General features: G+C 40.2%; 2 protein-coding genes and 1 non-coding gene across 11 annotated transcripts; all 3 read right to left on the reverse strand.

Annotated features, from left to right (window-relative positions):
* Window positions 1-1,642: 1,642 nt before the first annotated feature.
* Window positions 1,643-1,907, reverse strand: LOC123595571. Its single transcript, XR_006711258.1, has one exon. It is a non-coding gene; the product is annotated as a small Cajal body-specific RNA 2 (non-coding RNA).
* Window positions 1,908-4,209: 2,302 nt separating this feature from the next.
* On the reverse strand, window positions 4,210-7,252 carry TCEAL5 (transcription elongation factor A like 5). 4 transcript variants are annotated; one of them, XM_045471740.1, is made up of 3 exons: window positions 7,128-7,252; window positions 5,749-5,830; window positions 4,210-5,110 (listed from the first exon to the last, which is right to left on the reverse strand). In XM_045471740.1, the coding sequence occupies exon 3, from the start codon at window positions 5,081-5,083 to the stop codon at window positions 4,463-4,465; it is 621 nt and encodes a 206-aa protein (XP_045327696.1). In that variant the 5' UTR covers window positions 5,084-5,110; window positions 5,749-5,830; window positions 7,128-7,252; the 3' UTR covers window positions 4,210-4,462. The 4 variants fall into 4 exon arrangements, with proteins under 4 accessions (XP_045327696.1, XP_045327695.1, XP_045327697.1 ...); XM_045471739.1 differs by having other exon boundaries at window positions 5,763-5,830; window positions 7,128-7,251; XM_045471741.1 differs by lacking the exon at window positions 5,749-5,830 and having other exon boundaries at window positions 7,128-7,233.
* An 11,931-nt stretch (window positions 7,253-19,183) lies between these two features.
* LOC123594745 (protein BEX1) lies at window positions 19,184-20,802 on the reverse strand. 6 transcript variants are annotated; one of them, XM_045471664.1, is made up of 3 exons: window positions 20,736-20,802; window positions 20,183-20,257; window positions 19,184-19,820 (listed from the first exon to the last, which is right to left on the reverse strand). In XM_045471664.1, exon 3 carries the CDS (start codon window positions 19,813-19,815, stop codon window positions 19,429-19,431), a length of 387 nt encoding a protein of 128 aa, XP_045327620.1. In that variant the 5' UTR covers window positions 19,816-19,820; window positions 20,183-20,257; window positions 20,736-20,802; the 3' UTR covers window positions 19,184-19,428. The 6 variants fall into 6 exon arrangements, with proteins under 6 accessions (XP_045327620.1, XP_045327619.1, XP_045327621.1 ...); XM_045471663.1 differs by having other exon boundaries at window positions 20,661-20,792; XM_045471665.1 differs by lacking the exon at window positions 20,736-20,802 and adding an exon at window positions 20,502-20,609.
* Between the last annotated feature and the right edge of the window lie 505 nt (window positions 20,803-21,307).

Raw genomic sequence — 21,307 nt, forward strand, 5'->3', positions numbered from 1 at the left:
AAAGGCCTTGATTGTGCCTGGGCCTGTTTTGGTGGTTTTGTAGTGACATCAGTTCTGTATCTGCCCAGTGCAGTACTTCTAATGTTTGAGTCATCCCAGGCCCAAATGTATAAGAGATTCCAGGCAAAGGGAGCTTAAGAAGGAATGTGATCTTCCAACTCAGGATAAAACAGGTGTTACCACCTGTCTGAATACCTACATGTACTATAGGAAGAGCCCATGACTTGGAGGCCAAGGCAATCGAGCCGTGAATTGGCATTAAATGTCTTTTAAAGGCATTAATAGTGGAGGAAGCAATGTCATTGTGAGCCTTGCTCTTTAGATCTGTCATCTGAAAAAAACATTACCACTATTCTGACATCTTAAAGGATTGGTTGGTCAATAGGGTGAAGATAAAATTCAAATCCTTGTATTTAGGAAAGCAAACTAGTTAAGCATCATCGCCTTAGAGCCAAGTAAACCCAAGTTCCAATATTGGCCCTTCCCCTTACCAGTATGTGACTTTGCATAAATCACTTACACTCTATGAGCCTCAATTAAGTCACCTATATGGAAGGCATAATAACACCTTTCTCAGAATTGTTTGCCAGAATTGAAGAGTTAGAAATATGAAAAAAAATGGGCTGTGAACAGCAGTGATTTATATCACTTCTAGACCACGGTGTGGAAAAATAAGTGTGAGATCTCCATGTATGCTTTTCCTCTGTTGCAGTGGTATCGTGATTAGTCTGGATCTCTGGGAAACTAGAGGGAGCAGAACCTGTCCATACCCAATCCTCATGAAGTTTCAAAAATAAACCTTTGTTGTGGTAGGCCACTGATGTTTTGGGGTTGGTAGCTACCCTAGAATAAGCTTAGCCTAACCTGACAAATGCACAAATGGTCCTCAGAGTTAAACAACAGAATCACTGAAGGCTTGTTACAATACACATTAGATGTGATAAAGCTATATTAGGAGATAGGCAATAGATATGGAGATTGTGATGAGAAGAGAGAACTACTCAATTATGGTATCAGAAAGCCAGTGGATAATGACTAAGTTAATAAGTTAGAAAATAGCTGTTACAAGTCATATATCTGATAAGAGAATTGTAGCCAAGATCAAGAAAGAACTCAAAACTTGACAATAAAAAGGCAACCAACCCAATTTTAAAATGGGTAAAGGATTTAAATAGACATTTCTCCAAAGAGGATATACAAATGAACAATACACACATGAAAATATGCTCAACATCATTAGCCATTAGGAAAATGCAAATCAAGACCACAATGGATTCCACTTTATACTGAGATGGCCAAAATAAAAAATGCAGGCAATGACAAGTGTTAGCAAGGATGCAGAGAAGTTGGAACACTTGAACACAGGATCTGGATGGGACTGTCAAATGCCACAGTTGCTTTAGGAAACAGTTTGGCAGTTCCTCAAAAAGTTGTACATAGAATTACCACATAGCATAGCAATTCCACTCCTAGGTATATACTCAAGGAAATAAAACACATATTTAAATGCAAAAAGTTGACATTACTGTATAATATATATGAAAGTTGTTGAGAGTAAATCCTAATAGTTCTATCACCATATTTTTTTTCTTTTTCGTTTCTTTTCTTTTTCTTTATTTCCTTTTTTGAGGAGGGAGATCCCTGCACAGAGGAGGGGACTTCTCGGGAGGGAAGCTTTTCATCTCAGGTCAGCTCCTCAGGGCTAGGGTCACACCTTGATCAAATACTATCAAAGTGTGGGGGAGGGCAAGGGCTCAGGGATTGGGGCACACACTCACCTTGCATGGCCCACTCGCACACTCATACAGTCGTGCATCCACTCAAAACTCAGCCTACATGAACCTTCCACGCAACACCATTGCACCACACAGGTGGTGCTGCTCCAGGCCCCTCTCCCAACAGGTGTTTTGTTTTGTTTTGTTTTGTTTTTTATCATATCTATATGAGATGATGGGTATACAACTAATTATTGTGGTAATTTACAAATATGTAAATCAATCCACATGCTGTACATCTTAAACATATAGCAATGCATGTAAATTATATTTCAATAAAATGAAAGATTTCAAGTAAAAAAAGAATGGAAAAAACATTTTTGGTTCTTTCAGCAGAAATGAATAAGTAGTGTATCACATACTACACACCTGTGTTTACTTTAAAACAGACAAGAAACAAGTACATTAAATTTAGAGTACCTCTTCATAAAAGGAATCAAAGCATTTAAATGAAGTTAATGCAACTTTGGACATAATCATTAGCATGCACTGAGGTTATCTACATAATAAGCTAAGACAGAACCATAATTTCTGTACTTGTAAATATCATATTTTGTCTTCTCAATGAAGTTTATTTTAAAAGGCAAAAAATCCCATGTACATGAATTTTTAGTACTGATACATGCTACTATATGGATGAAACTTAAAAACTTCATGCTACTTGAAAGGAGTCATATATTGTATGATTCCATAGATATGAGATGTCTAGAATATGCAAATCTGTAGAGACAAAGTAGATCATTGTTTGCCAGGAGCTGGGGGGAGAAGAGAATGGGAACACCATTATATGCTAATGTGTATAAAGTTCTTTTCAGGGTGATGAAAATATCCTGGAACTAATAGTGGTGATGGTTTCAGAACTCTGTTAATATATTAAAAACCAATGAATTGTACACTTTAAAATTAAGGGTGAATGTTGTGGTATGTGAATTACATTTCAATGCAACTGTTTATAAAAAAAGAAATTGCAGCGTAAGTATATTATTCAGAAGTATGGAGATAAATACTAGAAGAAACCAAAAACGTTTATGGTAGTTGCCTTTGGAAGATAAGAATGTGGAATGGCAAGGCAGACTGAGATTTTTAATAATAAATTTTTTGCACTATTGGATTAAAAAAATTTACAGGTATCCATTTGATAAAAATGAGCTAAGAACAAAAGACACACACACCGACATTGTGAGGACAAGTCAAAAGAGATTCTTCTATATTGGATGTGCCAGGATTGTGAATTTTTGACAAGGTAGCTAGAGGATTTTAATGCAGGTAGTCTGCTGGCAGCTAGCAAAATTTGAGACTACTACTATATCCAATGTTAAAATAATTTACCAATGAATTGTGATATAATCCCTGTACTGCTGTGTTCCTTTTGGAGTGTAAGTTGCTAAAAAATGAAATTTTGTGCTCAGGCTTACATATTCAATCAGAGAACAGAACTGGAGCAAGAATTGAGGCATTCTGACTTGATAATGTACTGGCTTTTAAAAAAAAAAACTTCTATTATATGTTGTGGGTACCAAAATCAGTAAGATGAATTCTTTGTTTTGAAAAGGGCAAGTCTAATGGGGTAATTTTAATGTCTGAAAAGTATATTAATTAAAAATTTACAAAGCATTTTCCCACATTTCTTGTCAATGTTAAAACTACAGTATAACATGGAAAGAGGGACTTTCTCCACAGTTTAGCAGGGAACATAGTGAGGATTCAACTCAGCAGAGACTCTCTGGAAATCAAAGAGGTTTTGTTACCTTGAAGATTCCAACCCACCAGCAGCAGTGAGGCTCTTAGGGGAGTGCAGGACCCATGAGAAGAAGCACAGTGCACATCAAACATAGTATCACTCAAGGTAAAGTGGCACCCACCTCTTAGCTTCCAGGACTTATTCCTGAACACAAGTGAGACTTCCTTCAGCCCTCCCCCAAACAGAGTTCTGTTTCTGTTACTGCAGGTCAGAGGGTAGGAGTCAACTCAATACAGCTCACATACTCAGTACCTCATCTGATCTTCTCCACAGCCCTGGAAGAGAAGTTTTATCCCCATTTCACAGATGATGAGACTGTTACAGAAATGGATCTGTAATAACTCTCAGGTTAATTCCTCCATTTTTGAGTCCTAGAGGGAATGTGAATTTAACACATCATTCATATCCTGCCAAAGTAATTTTAAGTGTCTCCACTGCGTTCATAAACTCACTGAACTGTTATTTTGATTGCTTTGTATGTGTTTTCCCATTTTTACATCTTTTATTATTTATTTTATGGTAAAAGTAATCTATGTTTTTTTCAGGAAAAAAGCAGATGAAAGAAGATAATCTCTTCCATTGCCACTACACAGAGAAAGCCACCATTTCTCTTTTGATACACTCATAGTTTTCCCTACTCATGGATGTATTATGTAACTATTTTTTTTTTCAAAAATGGGCTGATGCTGTATATGCGGTTCTGAAAACTGTTTTTTTTATTATTATTTTACAATGTACCATGAACATATTTTCCATGCACATGGGTGAAAGTTCCCTACTTAAAGACAGAGTGCTGCAGTTGGGTGAAGGCTGCTGGTAACCGAGAGTGACACCTAAAGCAAAGTATCCGCATAAGGTTAAAGCACATAGCCCGGCAAATGCCTACCAGGGAAAGCAGGGTCAGCAATATTCTCACTAGAGAAATCAGAATTGAAGGCCAAAGGCATTAAACATATGGGACATCTTCTAAGTCCTTCTGGCCCCTACCTCCACCCCTCATTCCTCTGACACCCCGTTGCCCCCTTGGGGCAAAGGGATCCTGTACATCTCTTTGCATCCAATGAAAACCACCCATTTTCTGTTTTTTCCTTAGCTCTTCCTGAGCCCTTGACACATCTCCACATTCTCTCATCATTTCCTCACTGCCCAAGTGCCTTTCCCGTAAGTCCTCCTGATAGTCCTTGGGGGAATCGTCTGTCCCCCTGTCCGTTTTTCTTTTTGCTTTCCTAGGCACATAATCTTCAGCTGGGCGCTTTTCGGCAGCCCGTGACTCACTCTCAGCCCTTGTCAGGGACTCTGGCTTGCCCTCACTGTGTGGTTTTCCCTCATTTTCAGACTTGCCCTGCTTTTCTTGCTTTTTCTCATCTTCTGGTTGTCCCTCATCATCTGGCTGTCCCTCATTCTGGAGCTTTCCCTCATGCCCTGGCTTTCCCTTCACTTCCAGCTTTTCTTCCTCATCTGATTTTCCTTCATCTTCTGTATCTACTTCGTCTTCTGGCTTTCCCTCATTTTTGAAGTTTCCTTCATTTTCTGGCTTTCGTTCATTTTCTTTGTAGACCTTTTCCATGTTAAGATTCTCCCTCCTTTGCCTGTCCTAGGAGACAAAAAGGAGAACTTAGGTTGTATAATATAGGTCCTAAAAATATTTGCTTTTATGATTTAGAGTTTTCCTTACCCTACCCAAATTACAGGTGCACTCTTACCTATACATTTTTTCCCTTTCCTCCCCGCTTCCACATGTTTACATGAGCCAGCCTTACAGAAACTTTCACAGGTGCTTCTCTCTACATTTAAGTGGGGTGTGCTGAGAACTGTATAAGAGCAGATTTGTCCCTAAACTTTTCTCTGGCCTTAGCAATGCCCAGGACAATTTTAAATGGGTAGCCCCAACTCACACTGACCTGCAGGAATCCTGGCTAGCTTCTTTTTTTCCTTGCCTGCAGTTGTAAGACTTCTAAAACTGCAGATATAACAGATAATGGCCAGTTCTCAGATTTCAGAGCTATTCTAATATCTTCAAGGGGCTTCACAGATGCCATGCCTCTCGTCTCTCACTTCTTTGTTCTTCCCTTGGTCCTCACCAGCCATAAAGCACCATGTTCCTTCCCTTAGGGTCCTGACATAGGCCATGTATTCTGAGACTGCAGTAGGGTGGCTTGGAGGAAGGTTGTCCTCCCCAACCTCTGCTCAAGCTTAAGTCACTGCTACTCCCAGGGGTCCTGGGACAGTTACCTTCTCCCACTGACCTGCACTGATACTGCAGGTCTTTCCTTTTCTTGTTTGGGTTGGTGCCTACAACTACCGACCTGAAGACCTATAAAGAGACAAGAGACAGATGGTAAATGAGAAGTGAATGACTGGCAACTGGGACGCTGTTTCTTTTCACACTATAGTTGTCAACACTTTCCCAACTAGTGCCACCCCCCAATCCTTTTCCTTGCTTCCCGGATCCCCCTTTACAGCCCCTCCCTAATACCTCCATTTTCTACCACTGGGCAATGGCAGAGAACAATTATTTCCAAAGAGTTACTATGTTTCTGAATCTTCCTCCCAAATTTATATCTCATTTGTTTTTGCACTAAAATGAGTGAGGTTCAGGACAGTGATGTTCAGAAGGCAGATCCTGCTGGGCTCAGGTATCTGCCTTCCCAACCCCCCACTCCAGGGTGCCCACATAGCACAAAGTCCATCACGTTTCTGAAAATGATGAAGATAGAGTCAGGAGGCAGGACTGAAACGTCCAGAGCACTCCTGACACCCCTTGCCTCTCTACATACACAGAATACCACGTTTTCCTACAATGCAAGAGACAAATTATTTCCAAATTCAGTAGGTTTGGATCATCTTATCTCCTGTTAGTGTTCTTTAGTTTAGAAGCCACTCCTCCCCAACAGGGAGCTCCAGTCTCCAGACTGAACCTCTGTCTCCCTTCTTTGCAGCACCTCCTCCCCCCCTCCCCCGCTACCTGCAGGCCATCATTTTCGGCTACAAAATGGACGGAAGTTGGAGAAGAGATGCAGAGAACACAGGCCTTCCCCACCTTTGGCTCACAGGCTGTGCCATCCTCCAGCTGCCCGGCATAGATCAGGCTATTTCCTCCTCATCGTCATCCCCCTCCCCCGGCCCTCTCCGCCAGACGTCTCTGGATAACCTGCCTCCTAGGAGATCCCAGTTGGTACCCATTCTCAACCCCTTGTCCCTCTCCACCTCCTCCCGCCAAGCCCTGGATTTCTTGTACCAAATACACACCCATTGGGAAAGGAAGGGATAGAGAGAATCCAGTCCTGGACCCGCTCGGGTCTTTGCCCTTTGCCATCCCCCACCCCAGGGGTCCGCAGGTGCCTGTGGATTTGTAGCCCTTCCAGAGAGATGCCTCCGTTTCCTCACATTTCTTTCTGCCATAAGCCCACATTTATCCGGGGAAATAAGAGCTGGTACCCAGACCTCTCCCTCAACACTCATACAATTTCCTGCGCCAAAATGAATGGTGGTGGGAGGGGGTGGCATCTGGAAAGCAGACAGGATCCTCTGTAGCCTCTATCAGTTACTATCCATACCCCAGTGCACCACCCCCCCCCGCCCCCCGCAACTTCTCCTCTGGTTGTACCGACCTGCAGGGCTATAGGGCAGCTGCCCTCTGTCCCTCAGTCTGAAATCTTTCTCCACGGAAATAGGGAGCTGGTACCTGGAGGAGAGGGACTTCTGCACACGTAGGCCTCTGATCACGTGAAGGAAACGTCACCAGTGGGCTCGGGTCCCTAGTTCCCCTCCCACCAGCAGAAAGTGCGTCAGGAGCCAGCCCACTTCTTCCCTTCACTAGCCCCCTTCCGCCTCGCTCTGCTTAAGTCCCCTCCTCTCACCGTTTGAGCCCCTGTCACCCATTTTGGTCTTTGCTAATCCCAAAGATCAAATGTGGCCCCTTCTCCCTGTGGTATGTGTTTGTTCTGTTTTATCAGGGAAGAGCTACATTTTCTCCTAGGGCAACTGGCCACTGGTACATTTCTGAGGATTGTTTTTTCTTTCTCTCCTTTGATCTCAGAGCACCTACCCCATCCCGTCAATCTACTCAATTTAGCCACTGATTTTCATTTCTCCTCTCCTCCAGATCTTCACATAGCAGGTACATGGTGGATTGCCAGGTAGGGAAGCAGATAGTTGAAGTGGGGATTTTATTTTCTTCTAAATATTTTTTTTCAGTTTTATTTAATTTGCTCCCCTCAGCATGGGTTATTCTTATAAACAAAAATTAAATTAAGCTATTTTCATTTGGGGGCAAAGAATGTGTTTAGGATAGAAAAAAACCCAACAAGTTTCCAAAATTAAGTTCATTGCATTAATTTTTACTGTATGGAAAATGGCTTGAACTGGCTATACACAAAATATTTTTTGTAATTTTCATAAATAGGTAGTTCTTCCATGTTCTATTAAAAATACATGTATTTATTGTGCCTAAACAATCACTGAGTGTTAAGTAGACTTGCTGAAATCTGATGGCAGACACAATATCAATCTTCAACATTTGGTCCATGGCTATTTTCATTCAGAAGTTTAGCTGTTGTGGAAAGGTGGCTGAGGATCTGAGGGATGCAGATATGGTCTGATTTTCCCTGCCTTTTCGAGAAGCGGGGAATATGCAGTTTCCAGATCCTCTTCTCACCTTCCAGAGCCTCTCTTCCTTTGCATTCAGGCACCTGACTATTGCTTACTCCAAAACGAACATGGAGAGATGACCATGGTAGTGACCTGAGTAAATGTCTTTGGATCCTTCCCTCCCTCTTCCAAATTCTCACAGAAGTAAGTCAACCCCAGCAGAGATGGGAATGCTGTCCTGACAACTGAAAACCAAGACACATCCCTTCCAGCCCCCTTCAGTGGAAGTTTTCTATAAAACCCAGAGAAATGATTGCTCTGGGGAGAGCCTCCATACCTACCTGTTCTCTGCCCTTATTCAGAGTGTCCAAGTAGAAGTTTCTTTGACCCTGTCTGCTGCCTACTGCTTGACTTAGGAGGTGATGCCCGATGGGTTTCTAAATTGCAGTATCTTCGCCAGAGCACCTAGGAAGCACCAAAGCACCTTGCATGCTGCAAGGTTTCTGCTTCCCAGTCCATACCCATCCTGTGCCCTCTGAGCCAGGTTTGGTTCAGTGTCTAAGGAAGTCTGACATGGTGACTGTACTGATTTACGTAGACCATGCATTCTCAACTGATGAAGTCTTGGACCACCTGAAATGGTATGCAAGATTGCATATGCTTAGAAGGTACTAGAGTATGTGCACTTATGAAAAGGTCTGTACCTAGGAACCAGAGAAACCCTGATACATGAGCAGATTGATATCATGGAAAAGCAGAAGCTATAGGTAGAGAAAAGATATAGAGGAGATGGAGAAGAAGCTACTTGGGAGTGAGAAAAGGAAGACACAAATAGAAGCTGACCTATGTTAAAGTGAGAGCACTTTCTCCTTGGATTCCAGCATTCTTAACTAGAGAACTGTCTTAATCCTCTGGAATTATATTCAAAATGATGTGCATGTGTGTGTGGTTGGGAGCGATATGTACATTGTTACCGGGTGTGTACCTAGGCACCGGGTGTGTGCCTAGGATAGGATCCACTAGTATCATAAGATATTCAGACGGGTATGCAATATAAAAACAAGTGAAGGCCAACTAGCCTAGAGAATATACTTTTATAAATTTTTTTTTCAAATAGGACTCTATTTTTAGGAGAAATTAACATAACATCAAAATTAGTTATTTTAAAGTGTATGACTCAGTGACATATAGTACATTCACAATGTTGTGAAACCATCTCCTCTATTCCATTCCAAAATATTTGCATTAACTCTGAAGGAGACCCCAAACCCATTAAGCAGTCACTACCAATTTTTCCCTTTTACTGGTTCCTAGCAATGACTAATCTGCTTTGTCTCCATGGAATTATCCAATTTAGATATTTCATATAAATGGAATCATGCAATATGTGACCTTTCATGTTTGGCTTCTTTCACTTAGCATAATATATTCAAGGTCCATTCACATTGTAGTATGTACAGTATTTCATTCCTTTTTATGGCTGAATAATATTTAATTGTATGCCCATATTGTATTCTGTTTAGCCATTCAACATTGATGGATATTTGAGTTATTTCCATGTTTCTACCATTTTTTTTAAATTTTTTAACGTTTATTTATTTTTGAGACAGAGCATGAACGGGGGAGGGGCAGAGAGAGAGGGAGACACAGAATCGGAAGCAGGCTCCAGGCTCTGAGCCATCAGCCCAGAGCCCAACGCGGGGCTCGAACTCACGAACCGCAAGATCGTGACCCGAGCTGAAGTTGGACGCCCAATCGTGACCCGAGCTGAAGTCGGACGCCCAACCGACTGAGCCACCCAGGCGCCCCCATGTTTCTACCATTATAAGTGCTGCCTTAAACACTTCTGTATAAGTGTTTGTGTGGGTGTATGTTTTTATTTCTCTTGGGTAATATTTAAGAATGGAATTGCTGGGTCATGTGGTAATTCTATGTAAAACTTTTTCAGGAACTGCCAAACTGCTCCACAGTGGCTGCAACATTTTGCACTCCTACCACCAATATATTAGGGTTCCAATTGCTCTCCATTCTCAAAGACAACTGTTAATTTTCACTTTTTTATTTTTGCATTTTCCTAATAACTAATAACATTAAGCATCTTTTCTTGTATTTATCAGATATTTATCGATCTTCTTTGGAGAAATATCTATTCAAGACCCTTGTCCATTTTTTAAATTGGCTTGCTTGTCATTTTCTTATTGAATTATAAGAGTTCTTCATATATTCTGGATACAAAACCCTTTTCAGATATATGATTTGCAAACATTTTCTTCCATTCTGTGGATTGCTTTTTTACTGTCTTGAAAGTGTCTTCTTATCCACAGAAGTTTTTAATTTTTATGAAGTCCAATTTATATGTTTTTCTTTTTGTTGTTCTTCTTTTTGATGTCATATCTAAAACTTCATTGCCAAATTCAAGGACGTGAAGATTTATACCTTTGTTTTCTTTCAAGAGTTTTAAAGTTTATCTCATATATTTAGCTCTTTGATACATTTTGAGTTAATTTTTGTATATTGTGTGAGTTTATTTTTTGTAAATGACTTTATACAATTTAAAGGTTCTTTTGATTGCCGAACACAACACACTGTCACAAAAATAGATAGAAGGCAGAACCCTTTGTTACTTATAGCTCCAAAAGAGAGAAAGTTAGTTGCCAAGCAGAGCTACAGGCATTACACCTGGATAACAGCTAGTTGGATCTCTCAAGGGCAGTTTATGTATTACAAATTAGGTGGGGCTAGCTACATTTTTCTGGACCTTTGAGGATTGGCTAATTTGAATAATTTCTCAGGCTCCAGGGCATAGGGGCTGTTCTTTGTTGTCTGGAACCTGGCCCATGGGCAAAAAGGGCTGGTGCATAGTGTCACAGAGTGTGAATGCATGATCTGGGAAGTGGTAAAAGTGTATACTTTATCATCTGTTCATGAAGGGCAACTAACCAGCCTCTAGCCAGGGCCTCACAATTGACTCGACAGCATTTTTACAAAAAAATAAAAATAAAAATAAAAAAGATGACGTAGTTGATGGCTAGATGTCTTGACATCCATCTTGAACTCCATTATTGGGATGTTTGAGTGGCTCAAATAGTAGAAAAGATTTACAGAGAGCAGGACATAAGTTGCCCTAAACAACATAAAAAACCTTTTATTATGAGAATAAAAAGGAAGAAAACAAGTAGAAGAATAAGACGTTCTTATAGGCCAGCCATAACCAAGGTAGATGAGGGGTGGTCTAGGAGGTAGTTGCCTCATGAGGCAAGCAATAATCTCCATTAATTTTTAAAATGGCATTAATAGTTGTAACTTCTACAAGATTTCCCCTTTAGATATGGAAGTGTAGAAGTATACAGTATACCTTTTGGCAGAGAGAAAAACATATACCAGGTTATGAACTAAGTAAATAATGAACTGAAGAAATGTAATAGAATCCCCAATATCAAAGAAAGAAAAACAATAAATATATTGTGTTCAATTTGTCAGTATTTTAGGAAAGGCAGCATATAGACATTGTTGAGATGATGGTCTCAGTGTCTGGGGTGAAGTCTTCCCCTGTTTAGAGAGCAAAGTCATTTCCAATATAAGATCTTTGACTGGGACCATGTTATCTGAAGAAACATTATTTCCAGTGGCAAGCTTCTGGATTGGGGTGATGTCATCTAGGATGTGGGACTGTGGTATTATTTCCAAGTAGATACCTACTCGGGTTGATACGAGTCATGTTTTCATGGTTCTGGTATTATAAGGAGGCTGGGATGTGTGCAGACTCTAAAGGCAATGTTGGGCCTGGAAGATTGACTTGTAAATTTCTTTTTTAATTATGATAAGTTATCATAATATAAAATTTTCCTTCTTAACCATTTTTTAGTACACATATCAGTGGCATTAAGTACACTCACATTGTTGTGCAACCATCACCATCATCCATCTCCAGAACTTTCTTTGTCTCCCCAAACTGAAATTTTGTACCCATTAAACTAAGTCCCCTTGCCCCACTCTCTTTATGCCCTGGCAAGCACCATTCTGCTTTCTGTCCCTAAGTGTTTGACTACTTTAGGTATTTTGAATAAATGAAATCACAAATCTTTTTCTGTCTGGCTTATTTCACTTAGCATAATGTCTTCAAGTTTTATCCATATTGTAGCCTGTGTCACAATTTCATTCCTTTTTAAGACTTAATAATGTTCCATTTTATGTATATACTACATTTTGTTTATCTATTCATCTGTCAATGGACACTTAGGTTGTTTCCAACTTTTTCTCCCAGTTTATCGAGAGATAATTCACACACATTAGTGTATAAGTTTAAGATAGCATGATGCTTTGATTTACATATATTGTGAAATGATTACCACAGTAAGCTTAGTTAACATTCATCATCTCATACAGATACAATAAAAAGAAAAGAAAAGAATTTCTCCTTGTGATGAGAACACCTAGGATCTACTATCTTAATAACTTTTCTATAAATCATACAGCAGTGTTAACTATAGTCATCACACTTTACATTACATCCCCATGACTTATTTATTTTATAAATGGAAATTTTTACCTTTTGACCACTTTTCTACAATTTTCCCTACCCTCCCCCCTACTGCTGGTAACCACAAATCTGATCCCTTTTCCTATGAATTTGGTGGATTTAATGTATGTTATCAATGTTTTATAGCTTTCAATGTGCAGGTCTTGAATATCTTTACCAAATTTATCCCTAAGTATTTCATATTTCTGATGCTATTGTAAATGATATTGTTTTAAATTTTAATCTGGCTGTTCATTGTTGTACAGGACTGAATATTTTCCCCCAAAATTCATGTCTACCCAGCACTTCAAAATGTGATCTTATTTGTAAATAAGGTATTTGTGGATGTAATTAATTAAGAATTGAGATGAGGGGTGCCTGGCTGGCTCAGTTGGTAGAGCATGGAACTCTTGATCTTAGGGTTGTGAGTTTGAGCCCCATGTTGGGCATAGAGATTACTTAAAAATAGAATATTAAAAAAAAAGAGTTGAGAAAGATCATAGTGGCTTAGGGTGGGCCCTAAATCCAATGGATGTATCCTTAGAAGAAACAAAGAACACATAGACAGACATACAGAAGAGAAGCAAAAATTAAAGTTGCCACAAGTCAAGGACTGTCTGAGGCCACTAGAAGCTAGAACAAGTAAGGAGGGATTCCTTTCTAGAGAATTTCAGAGAGAACATAGCACTGCTTACACCTTGATTTGGACTTCTGGCCTACAAAACTATAAGAGAATACATTTCCGGGTGTTTTTTTAAAGCCACCAAGCTTATGGTAATTTGTTATAGCAGTCTCAGAAAATTAGAAAAACAACTACATTTGTATTTCAATCTTGTATCCTGCAACCTTTCTGAACTTATTTATTAGCTCTAGTAGCTTTTTGTATACTACATAGAATTGCTACATAGATAATAGTTTTCTAGGAGTATTTTCTATTTCTTCCTTTGCAATCTGTATGACTTTTATTTCTTTTTCTTATTGTACTGACTAAAACTTCTAGTATAATTTTAAATATAATTTATGAAAGTGTTTATTTTGCTTTGTTTTTCATCTTAGGTGGGAAACATTTAGTCTTTACATACACATCCTTATGTATGTTTTTTGTAGATGTAGTTTATCAGGTTGAGGAAGGTCTCTTTTATATGTGGTTGCTGAGTATTTTAATCAGTAATAATTCTTTCAATTTTAGCAAATGTTTTTTCATCACCCATTAAGATTATCTTATGTTTTTTTTTCTCTTTTATGTTAATGTAGTGAATTACAATGATTTTCTAATTTAACACTATCTTGAATCCTTGGGATAAACCTTACTTAGTAATGGTGTATTATGTTTTGTATATATAACTGAATTTTAAAAAGGGCAGGTGCCTGGATGGCTCAGACAGTTGAGTGCCTAGCTCAGGTCATGATCCGAGGGTCATGGGTTCGAGCCCCATGTCAGACTCTGCACTGAATGTGGAGCCTGCTTAAGATTCTCTCTCTCTTGAGGAGGGCACCTTTTAGGATGAGCACTGGGTGTTGTATGGAAACCAGTTTGACAATAAATTTCATATTAAAAAAACATAAAAACAACCAAAAACAAAATATTCTCTCTCTCTCTCCCCTGCTCATGCTCTCTCTCTCTCTCTCTCTAAAAAAAAATGAACATATATGTTCATGAGGGAGATTAGTTTATGGTTATCTTTCCTTGTAACATAATTGTCTGGTTAGTTATCTGAGTAATTTTAGCCTCATAGGGTGAGTTGGGAGCTATTCCTTCCTTTTCAATTTTCTAAAAGATTTTGAATAGAATTGGTATTATGTAATTCCTAAATGTTTGGTAGAATTAACAGTTAAGCCATCTTGACCTGTGGTTTTCTTTAGAGGAAGTATTTTAAATAAAATTTCCATTTATTTTCATGGTGAGCATAGCTTAATGTATAAAATTGTCAAATCACTATGCTGTATACCTGAAACTAATATAACATTGGATACCAAAAATACTTCAAATAAAAAACTTTTTTTAAAGATTTCTATTTATTTAATAGATATAGAGCTTCATTCTATTCTAATATGTATGTTCAGTGCTATAAATTACTGCCCAAGTGGTGCTTTTGCCACATCTCACAAATTACTATATGTTGAATTTTCATTTTCATTCAGTTCAAAATGCCTTATAATTTCCTCTTTGATTTCTTCCTTGGGTTATTTAGACATGTGCTGTTTGATGTTAAATATTTGGGATTTTTCAAGATATCTTTCTGTTATTAGTTTCTCATTTAATTCCGTTTTGCTCAGAAAACATATATTTTATGATATGAATCCTATTAAATTTTTTGAAACTTACTTTTTGGCCCTGAATATGGACTATCTTGGTAAGTGTTCCTTGTGCAAATGAAGCAAAGGTACATTGTACTGTTGTTAGTGGCAAGTTCTACAATTGTCAACTAGATAAGTTGTTTCATAGTGATCTTCAAGTGATATATGTTCTTGTTGATTGTCTACTTGTTCTATCAATATTTTAGAGAAGGTGTTGAAATCTCTGACTGTAATTGTGGATTTGTCTGTTTCCCTTTCAGTGCTATCAGTTTTTCCTTCATCTATTTTAAAGCACTGTAACATGTGAATGTTAATGGTTGCTATGTCCTTTTGACAAACTTAGCACTTAAAGTTATGTAATGACTTTCTATAACTGTAATATCCCTGGTATTATTACTATTTTTTTAAAAAAATATTTTCAGAGAGAAAGAGAGAGCAGGGGAGGGGCAGAGAGAAAGAGGGAGACAGAGAATCTCAAGCAGGATTTGCACTGTTTGTATAGAGCCCGATGTGGGGTTCAAACCCACGAACTGTGAGATCATGACCTGAGCCAAAATCAAGAGTTGGATGCTTCACTGACTGAACCACCCAGGTGCCCCATCCCTGATACTATTCTCTGCCCTGAAATTTATTGTATCTGAATCAATATTGCCACTGAAGCTTTGTGTTGATTGATGTTAAGATTGCTGATTGTTTTTCCATTCCTTGTAATCAATTCGTATCTTTAAATTTAAAATACGGTTTTTATAGGCAGCATATATTTGTCTTCCTTTTATATACAATCTGATAATATCTGGTTTATATTTGAGGTATTTAGACCTTTTACATGAATGCAATTATTGATATTGATTTGTTTGGGCTTAAATCAATCATCTTGCTATTTGTTTCCATTTGTCCCATCTGCTCTTTGTTCTTTTTCCTCTAACGTTTTTCATTGACTATTTGAAGATTCCATTTTATCTCATATGTTGGCTCATCAGCTACAACTTTTTACATGATTGTTTTAAGGTTTATACATTTTTAATATTTCAGAATCTACCTTCAAGTGATATTAATGTATAGAATAAGAACTTCAAAATCCTGTACTCCTATTAACCCTGTCCTGGTCTTTGTGCTATTATTGACATACATTTTCCTTCTACATATGCTATAAATCCTACAATACACAGTAAGCTGGGGGCAATTAGAAGGCTCATATTATTTGTTTCTGCTCTTTCAATTAACTTTCCCAACTCTCTGACGTTAAATAACTGAAAACTGTTGTTTCATGTATTTTGTCCCGGTTTTAGTTGTTTCAGTTAGGGAGGTAAATCCATACCGTTATTCCATTTTCACTTGAAGCATAAATATGGCTTTGTGTTTTAAATGATAGTTAATCATGAAGGATTTATTTCACCTCTAACCAAAGTTTTCTATGCTACCTGGACTCCTGTAAGAGTCCAGTGTCTGTGTATTCTCCCTGCTCTGCCTGACTAGAAAGTTCAAATTGCACTGCTTTCTTTGGTCACATTGTGGCCTTTAAATTTATTTTCTGAATTTCCTTCAATTGAATTGAATTTTTGAAAACAAACAGTAATTATTTTTATTCAAAAGTTATGAAACATTATTTGCATTATTATCTCAATTTACATAAGGATTCAAAGATGTACATACTTGTCATTTGCTGAATACCAGTAAATCCATACTTACTTTGTTGAATTTTTCATTCACCAGATACCTACTAGATGTGCATGATATGCTAAAACTCCAATGGCCCACCACATATCTATATCTCAAGCCTCTTTCTTGCACATCTTTTTTTTTTTTTTTTTTTTTGAGAACCAGGGCACAATCCCTAATCTCACTGCCTTCTCTTTATCCAAATTTTTAGGCACTTATGGGAATAATTTGTTCTTTTCATGGACAATGGCCAGAGGGAGAAAAGGAGACTCACTACACAACACATAGAAATGATATAAATGGGCAAATATATGTCTGTTTCCCTTGAGGGAACCTGATGCTCTGTTCCCTTACTGGCTTTCACTCACTTTCTGCTGGTTGTTTGTTACCTGAACGTTGTATAGGGAGCCTAACCACTCACATACTACTCCCTCAGATGTCCCTTCAGATCCAAACACTACTAACAACCAAGGGAAGCTGGTTAACAGCAGTGTCTCTCTTCAAAGACTAGGATCCTGAACTGATCCTTCTCTGAGGTTAACAAGGCAACTTGGATCTGCCTTACATGGAAGAGATGTACATTTTTCTAGGCATATACATGCTTAAACTTCTATTACAGTATGGCATGAGTTCACATGTAAGCTTCCACTTTTTCTTCAAGGATGAAGAATATCCTTGGGCCAGTGAATCTAGGATGCTTCTGTTTTCCAGAAAATCTGGTGCTAATATTAACAATCAAGTTTAGGAAGTATGGTAGGGCATATGCTTCTCTGTTCATCAGTTCACCTGCCCTTTCAACTCTAGCTTTTCTCTGTATGAACTTGTCTTGCATGAATGTGCCTTATATCTCAAGCACCTGGAGGAGGGAGGGCTTTGGAATTGCTTACGCATCTGATTTATGATGTCTGGGGGTTGCCGTTACATGGTTTTCACCTGCTTATCCATTTTTTCCTTGGGTTTCACAACTGCTATTGTGACATTATATTCCAGAGCAGGGGTTGGCAATTTTTTTCTGTCAGGGCTAGATAATAAATATGTACACTTTGCGGGCAGGCAAAACTGTTTCTTTCACAACTATTCAACTCTGCCACTGTGGTGCAGACAGTATGTAAATTCCTAAGTATGGTTGTATTCCAATAAGAACTTATTTATGGACATTAAGATTTGGATTTCATATAATTTTTACATGTCAAAAAATATTCTTGATTTTTTTCAACCATTTAAAAACATGAAATTTATTCTTAGCTCATTGGACACAAAAATAATAGGCCAAATCTGGCTCTTAGATTGTGGTTTGCAAACTTCCATTTTAAAATCTGAACTTCTTTAAATTTTTTTTATGTTTATATTACTTTTGAGAGAGAGAGAGAGAGAAAGAGGGACAGAGAGAGAGAGAAGGAGCAGAGAGAGGGAGACACAAGATCCAAAACAGGCTTCAGGCTCTAAGCTGTCAGCAGAGCTCGATGTAGGGCTTGAACTCACAAACCGTGAGATCATAACCTGAGCTGGAGTTGGTGTCCAACCAACTGAGCCACCCAGGCACCCCTAGAATCCTAAATTCTAAGTTTATTTCCACAAGACTGTCTTCATATATAATATATATTTCACCTACATAGCACACTCCAAGGCAACTTCATTTCCCAAGTTCTATTGGAACTTAAACCCAACAGTCCTCCAATGGACTTCTCATAATTATCCACATCTGGGTATCCGTTGACATAATCTCCTGGCATTCAACTCAATGTAGGTTAATTCTTTATATTCCTAAACTTCAGGGGGCTGGAATGAGGAGGGACTGTCTCAGACTGAAAGTGAGCTGTGTTCCCTTACACATCCTGTATAGTCTAATGAACTAAGGAGGTTTCTTAGGAAAGAACTACACACCTAAAGAAATAGAGAACTAGACAGACAAGGTCTTTTCATGAAGCTAAAAAGGAAGAGGGAATTTACACTTTTATAGAAGAGTGAGGATTCACTTTATTGAGTGTTTTGGAAAAAAAAATCAGTGGGATTTCCTCACCTTGAGGACTCCTGAACTGATGTACCCAGGGGAGAAGATGGGAATGGGGCACAGTAGCAGAGGAATGGAAGTACTTACCTCTTAGTCTACTAGACTTGTTTGGGAGTATAGGGAAGAACTGGCTTTGGAAACTTCCCCAAATAGCTGAAAGGAATATCTAGAGTTGGGTCATGCACACATTCCAGTGAGAACAAGAACTTGGAGAAAGCTTACACTTATTGCTTCACCAGGTACACACAGCAGCCCTTGGAGTTATCATCATCTTTCTGGTGAGTATGATTTTTAAAAAGATGTGTCTCTTATCACTATTAGTTTATACTTCTAAATAGAGATCCAGAGGTAAGCTAAAACTGAGATTCTGTCACAAGTTTTTAGGTAAGTGCCCACATTGTTTTTATAGGTGGCTAAGCTCTTTCATTAGTAATGTGTTTAGTTCTGAAATGAAATATAGGTAAGAAAATTAAAATTATTCATAATTCTACCATAAAAAGATAAACACTTTAACTTTTTACTTTATATATTCTTAGACTGTCTTCATATACAAAATATAGGAGATCTGAAATAGAAAAGAATACAGAGAATGCCTTTTTAAACTGCTTTATTAACTTCACAATATATAATGAGCATCTTGCCATTCAATAGGGTAAGATTCCCTTGCTGACAGAATCTTACACATTGGGTCAAAATACAATATTCAATCAGAAGCGGTCATAGGAGACGCACAAGAAACAGGTTAACACCAAAAGGTTTACAACAAAGGTACACTGAAAACATGTAAGTTTAGGTAGGTGTGTTTTCCTGTTAACTTCAAAGAAAACATCAGAATTCAAGGCATAAGACAAAACTCATCATGATGGTCACGGTGAGGGGGGTCAGTGCTAACTGCCCGCAGACTGTAACTGAATTGTTTTTCCCTCAGCTTTTCCATCAGCTGTCTCACCTCCTCCCCAATCCTTTCCATATTCTCTTCTCTCATTCTTGCCTGTGGCTCTCCAAGCCTCTGAATCATGTCCCATCTATACTGCAGGATGGGCTGCCTAACACGGAACCGCCTACGATTTACTCTAGGCACACAATATTCACCAGCTTCCAAAGGGTGGACCAAGGGCTCTCCTTTATTTGCAACTTGCTCCTCTTCATTCTTTTTTTCGTTTTCCTGGTTGGCATTTTCCATGTTGAGATTTTTTACTGCTTGTTCCTCTTTGGAAGCCATTGCTCCTAAGAGACAAAAGACAGAGAAGGATTTATCAGGACTGATCAGCACCGAGGACAGAGGCCCTACTACGCACATTCCAAGATTCAGAGCCCTGGATCTCTTAGCCTTTTTAAAATTTCATTTTTCCCACCTGAGAGGCTCCCTACGCCCTCTAGGGGGCCCCCAGTAAGAGCCCTACCCCCTCCCAGTCGCTCCTCTCCCCTCCCTCGCGCAAAGCCCACCATTTTCCCTGCCGATCCAAGCCCAGGCCTCTGCGGGCACCAAGATGGAGGACGGGATGTTTGGTGGGGCGGGGGATTTGGGGGTCTCAGGGCTTTCCACACGTTCCCCCCCCGCCCCCCCCCCCACTGTCCCCCACACCGACCTGGGCCTATCCTTGCAGTCTCCTCCTCCCGATTCTAGCCGCGAGTGCGCCGCTGCGACACTTAGACCCGCACACCTGCAGAGGGCGGGAGTAAGGGAGCGGGGACTGATGCAACCAGCGCTTGGGTCCGACGCGTCGCCACCCAGCCCTTCCTAGGCCCCGGGACCCTACGGCCGTCGCATCCCTACGCCAAGACCCCCCATGCCCCGCGCAGACCACCATTTTCTACACCAAGAAGGACGGGGGCGGGGCCGGGCGTGCAGGAGGCAGGTGTTTGCAAAGGGTCGTTGCCTCACAGCGGTCCAGCCCTCCACCCTACCATTTTCTGCGGCCAAACGCGGTCCGCAGCTGGGCGTGAGGCTGCGGTCCTTCCGCGGCTTCGCCATCGGGCAGCTGGAACCCGAGGAGGGCTCCGCGGGCCGCGTGGGCTCTCCCACACCGAGCCCAGGGGACGCTCCCCCTCCTCCGGGTCCCTTACCTGCTCCCCCTCCGCCTCCAACCCTTTGGGGCTGCCCCTGTCCCGCACGCCCTCGGGGCCACCGGGAGCAGGTACCGAGAAGGGAGCGAGCGCCGGCCCAGTCTGACGCTAGAGCTAGGCGCTCGAGTCACCGTTGGCGGGTCACGTGAGGCCTTCGTCACCGCGAGCGCCCCCATCCCGCGCCCTTTGCTGCCCGCTAGGTGGCGCAGAGCTGATTGGTCTGCGCACCTTCCCTCTGCCGCCTTGTCCTTCGAAGTAACTCCAGGCTGGGCTCTGTGACTCTTCGTCTTTGTATATTCCTGGGCTTTTCTCTGCTTGCCTGGGAAGGGCGGTATCTTCTCAGGGGCCTGTTGACCATTCCCAGTTCTTCTCTGGGGACTTGCTTCTTCCCCTTCTTTGCTCCAAGGATATGCTTTCTTCCACTTGCTGTCTTTTCTGCTACTAGTGCTCTCTCTCCATTTTCCCTCCAGTTTTAAAATGTGTAGGAGAGGGGCGCCTGGGTGGCTCAGTCGGTTAAGCTTCTGACTTCAGCTCAGGTCATGATCTCATGGTCCCTGAGTTCGAGCCCCGTGTCAGGCTCTGTGCTGACAGCTCAGAGCCTGGAGCCTGTTTCAGATTCTGTGTCTCCCTCTCTCTGACCCTGCCCC

This window comes from Leopardus geoffroyi, chromosome X (assembly GCF_018350155.1).
Source record: "Leopardus geoffroyi isolate Oge1 chromosome X, O.geoffroyi_Oge1_pat1.0, whole genome shotgun sequence".
Lineage (NCBI taxonomy): Eukaryota > Metazoa > Chordata > Mammalia > Carnivora > Felidae > Leopardus > Leopardus geoffroyi.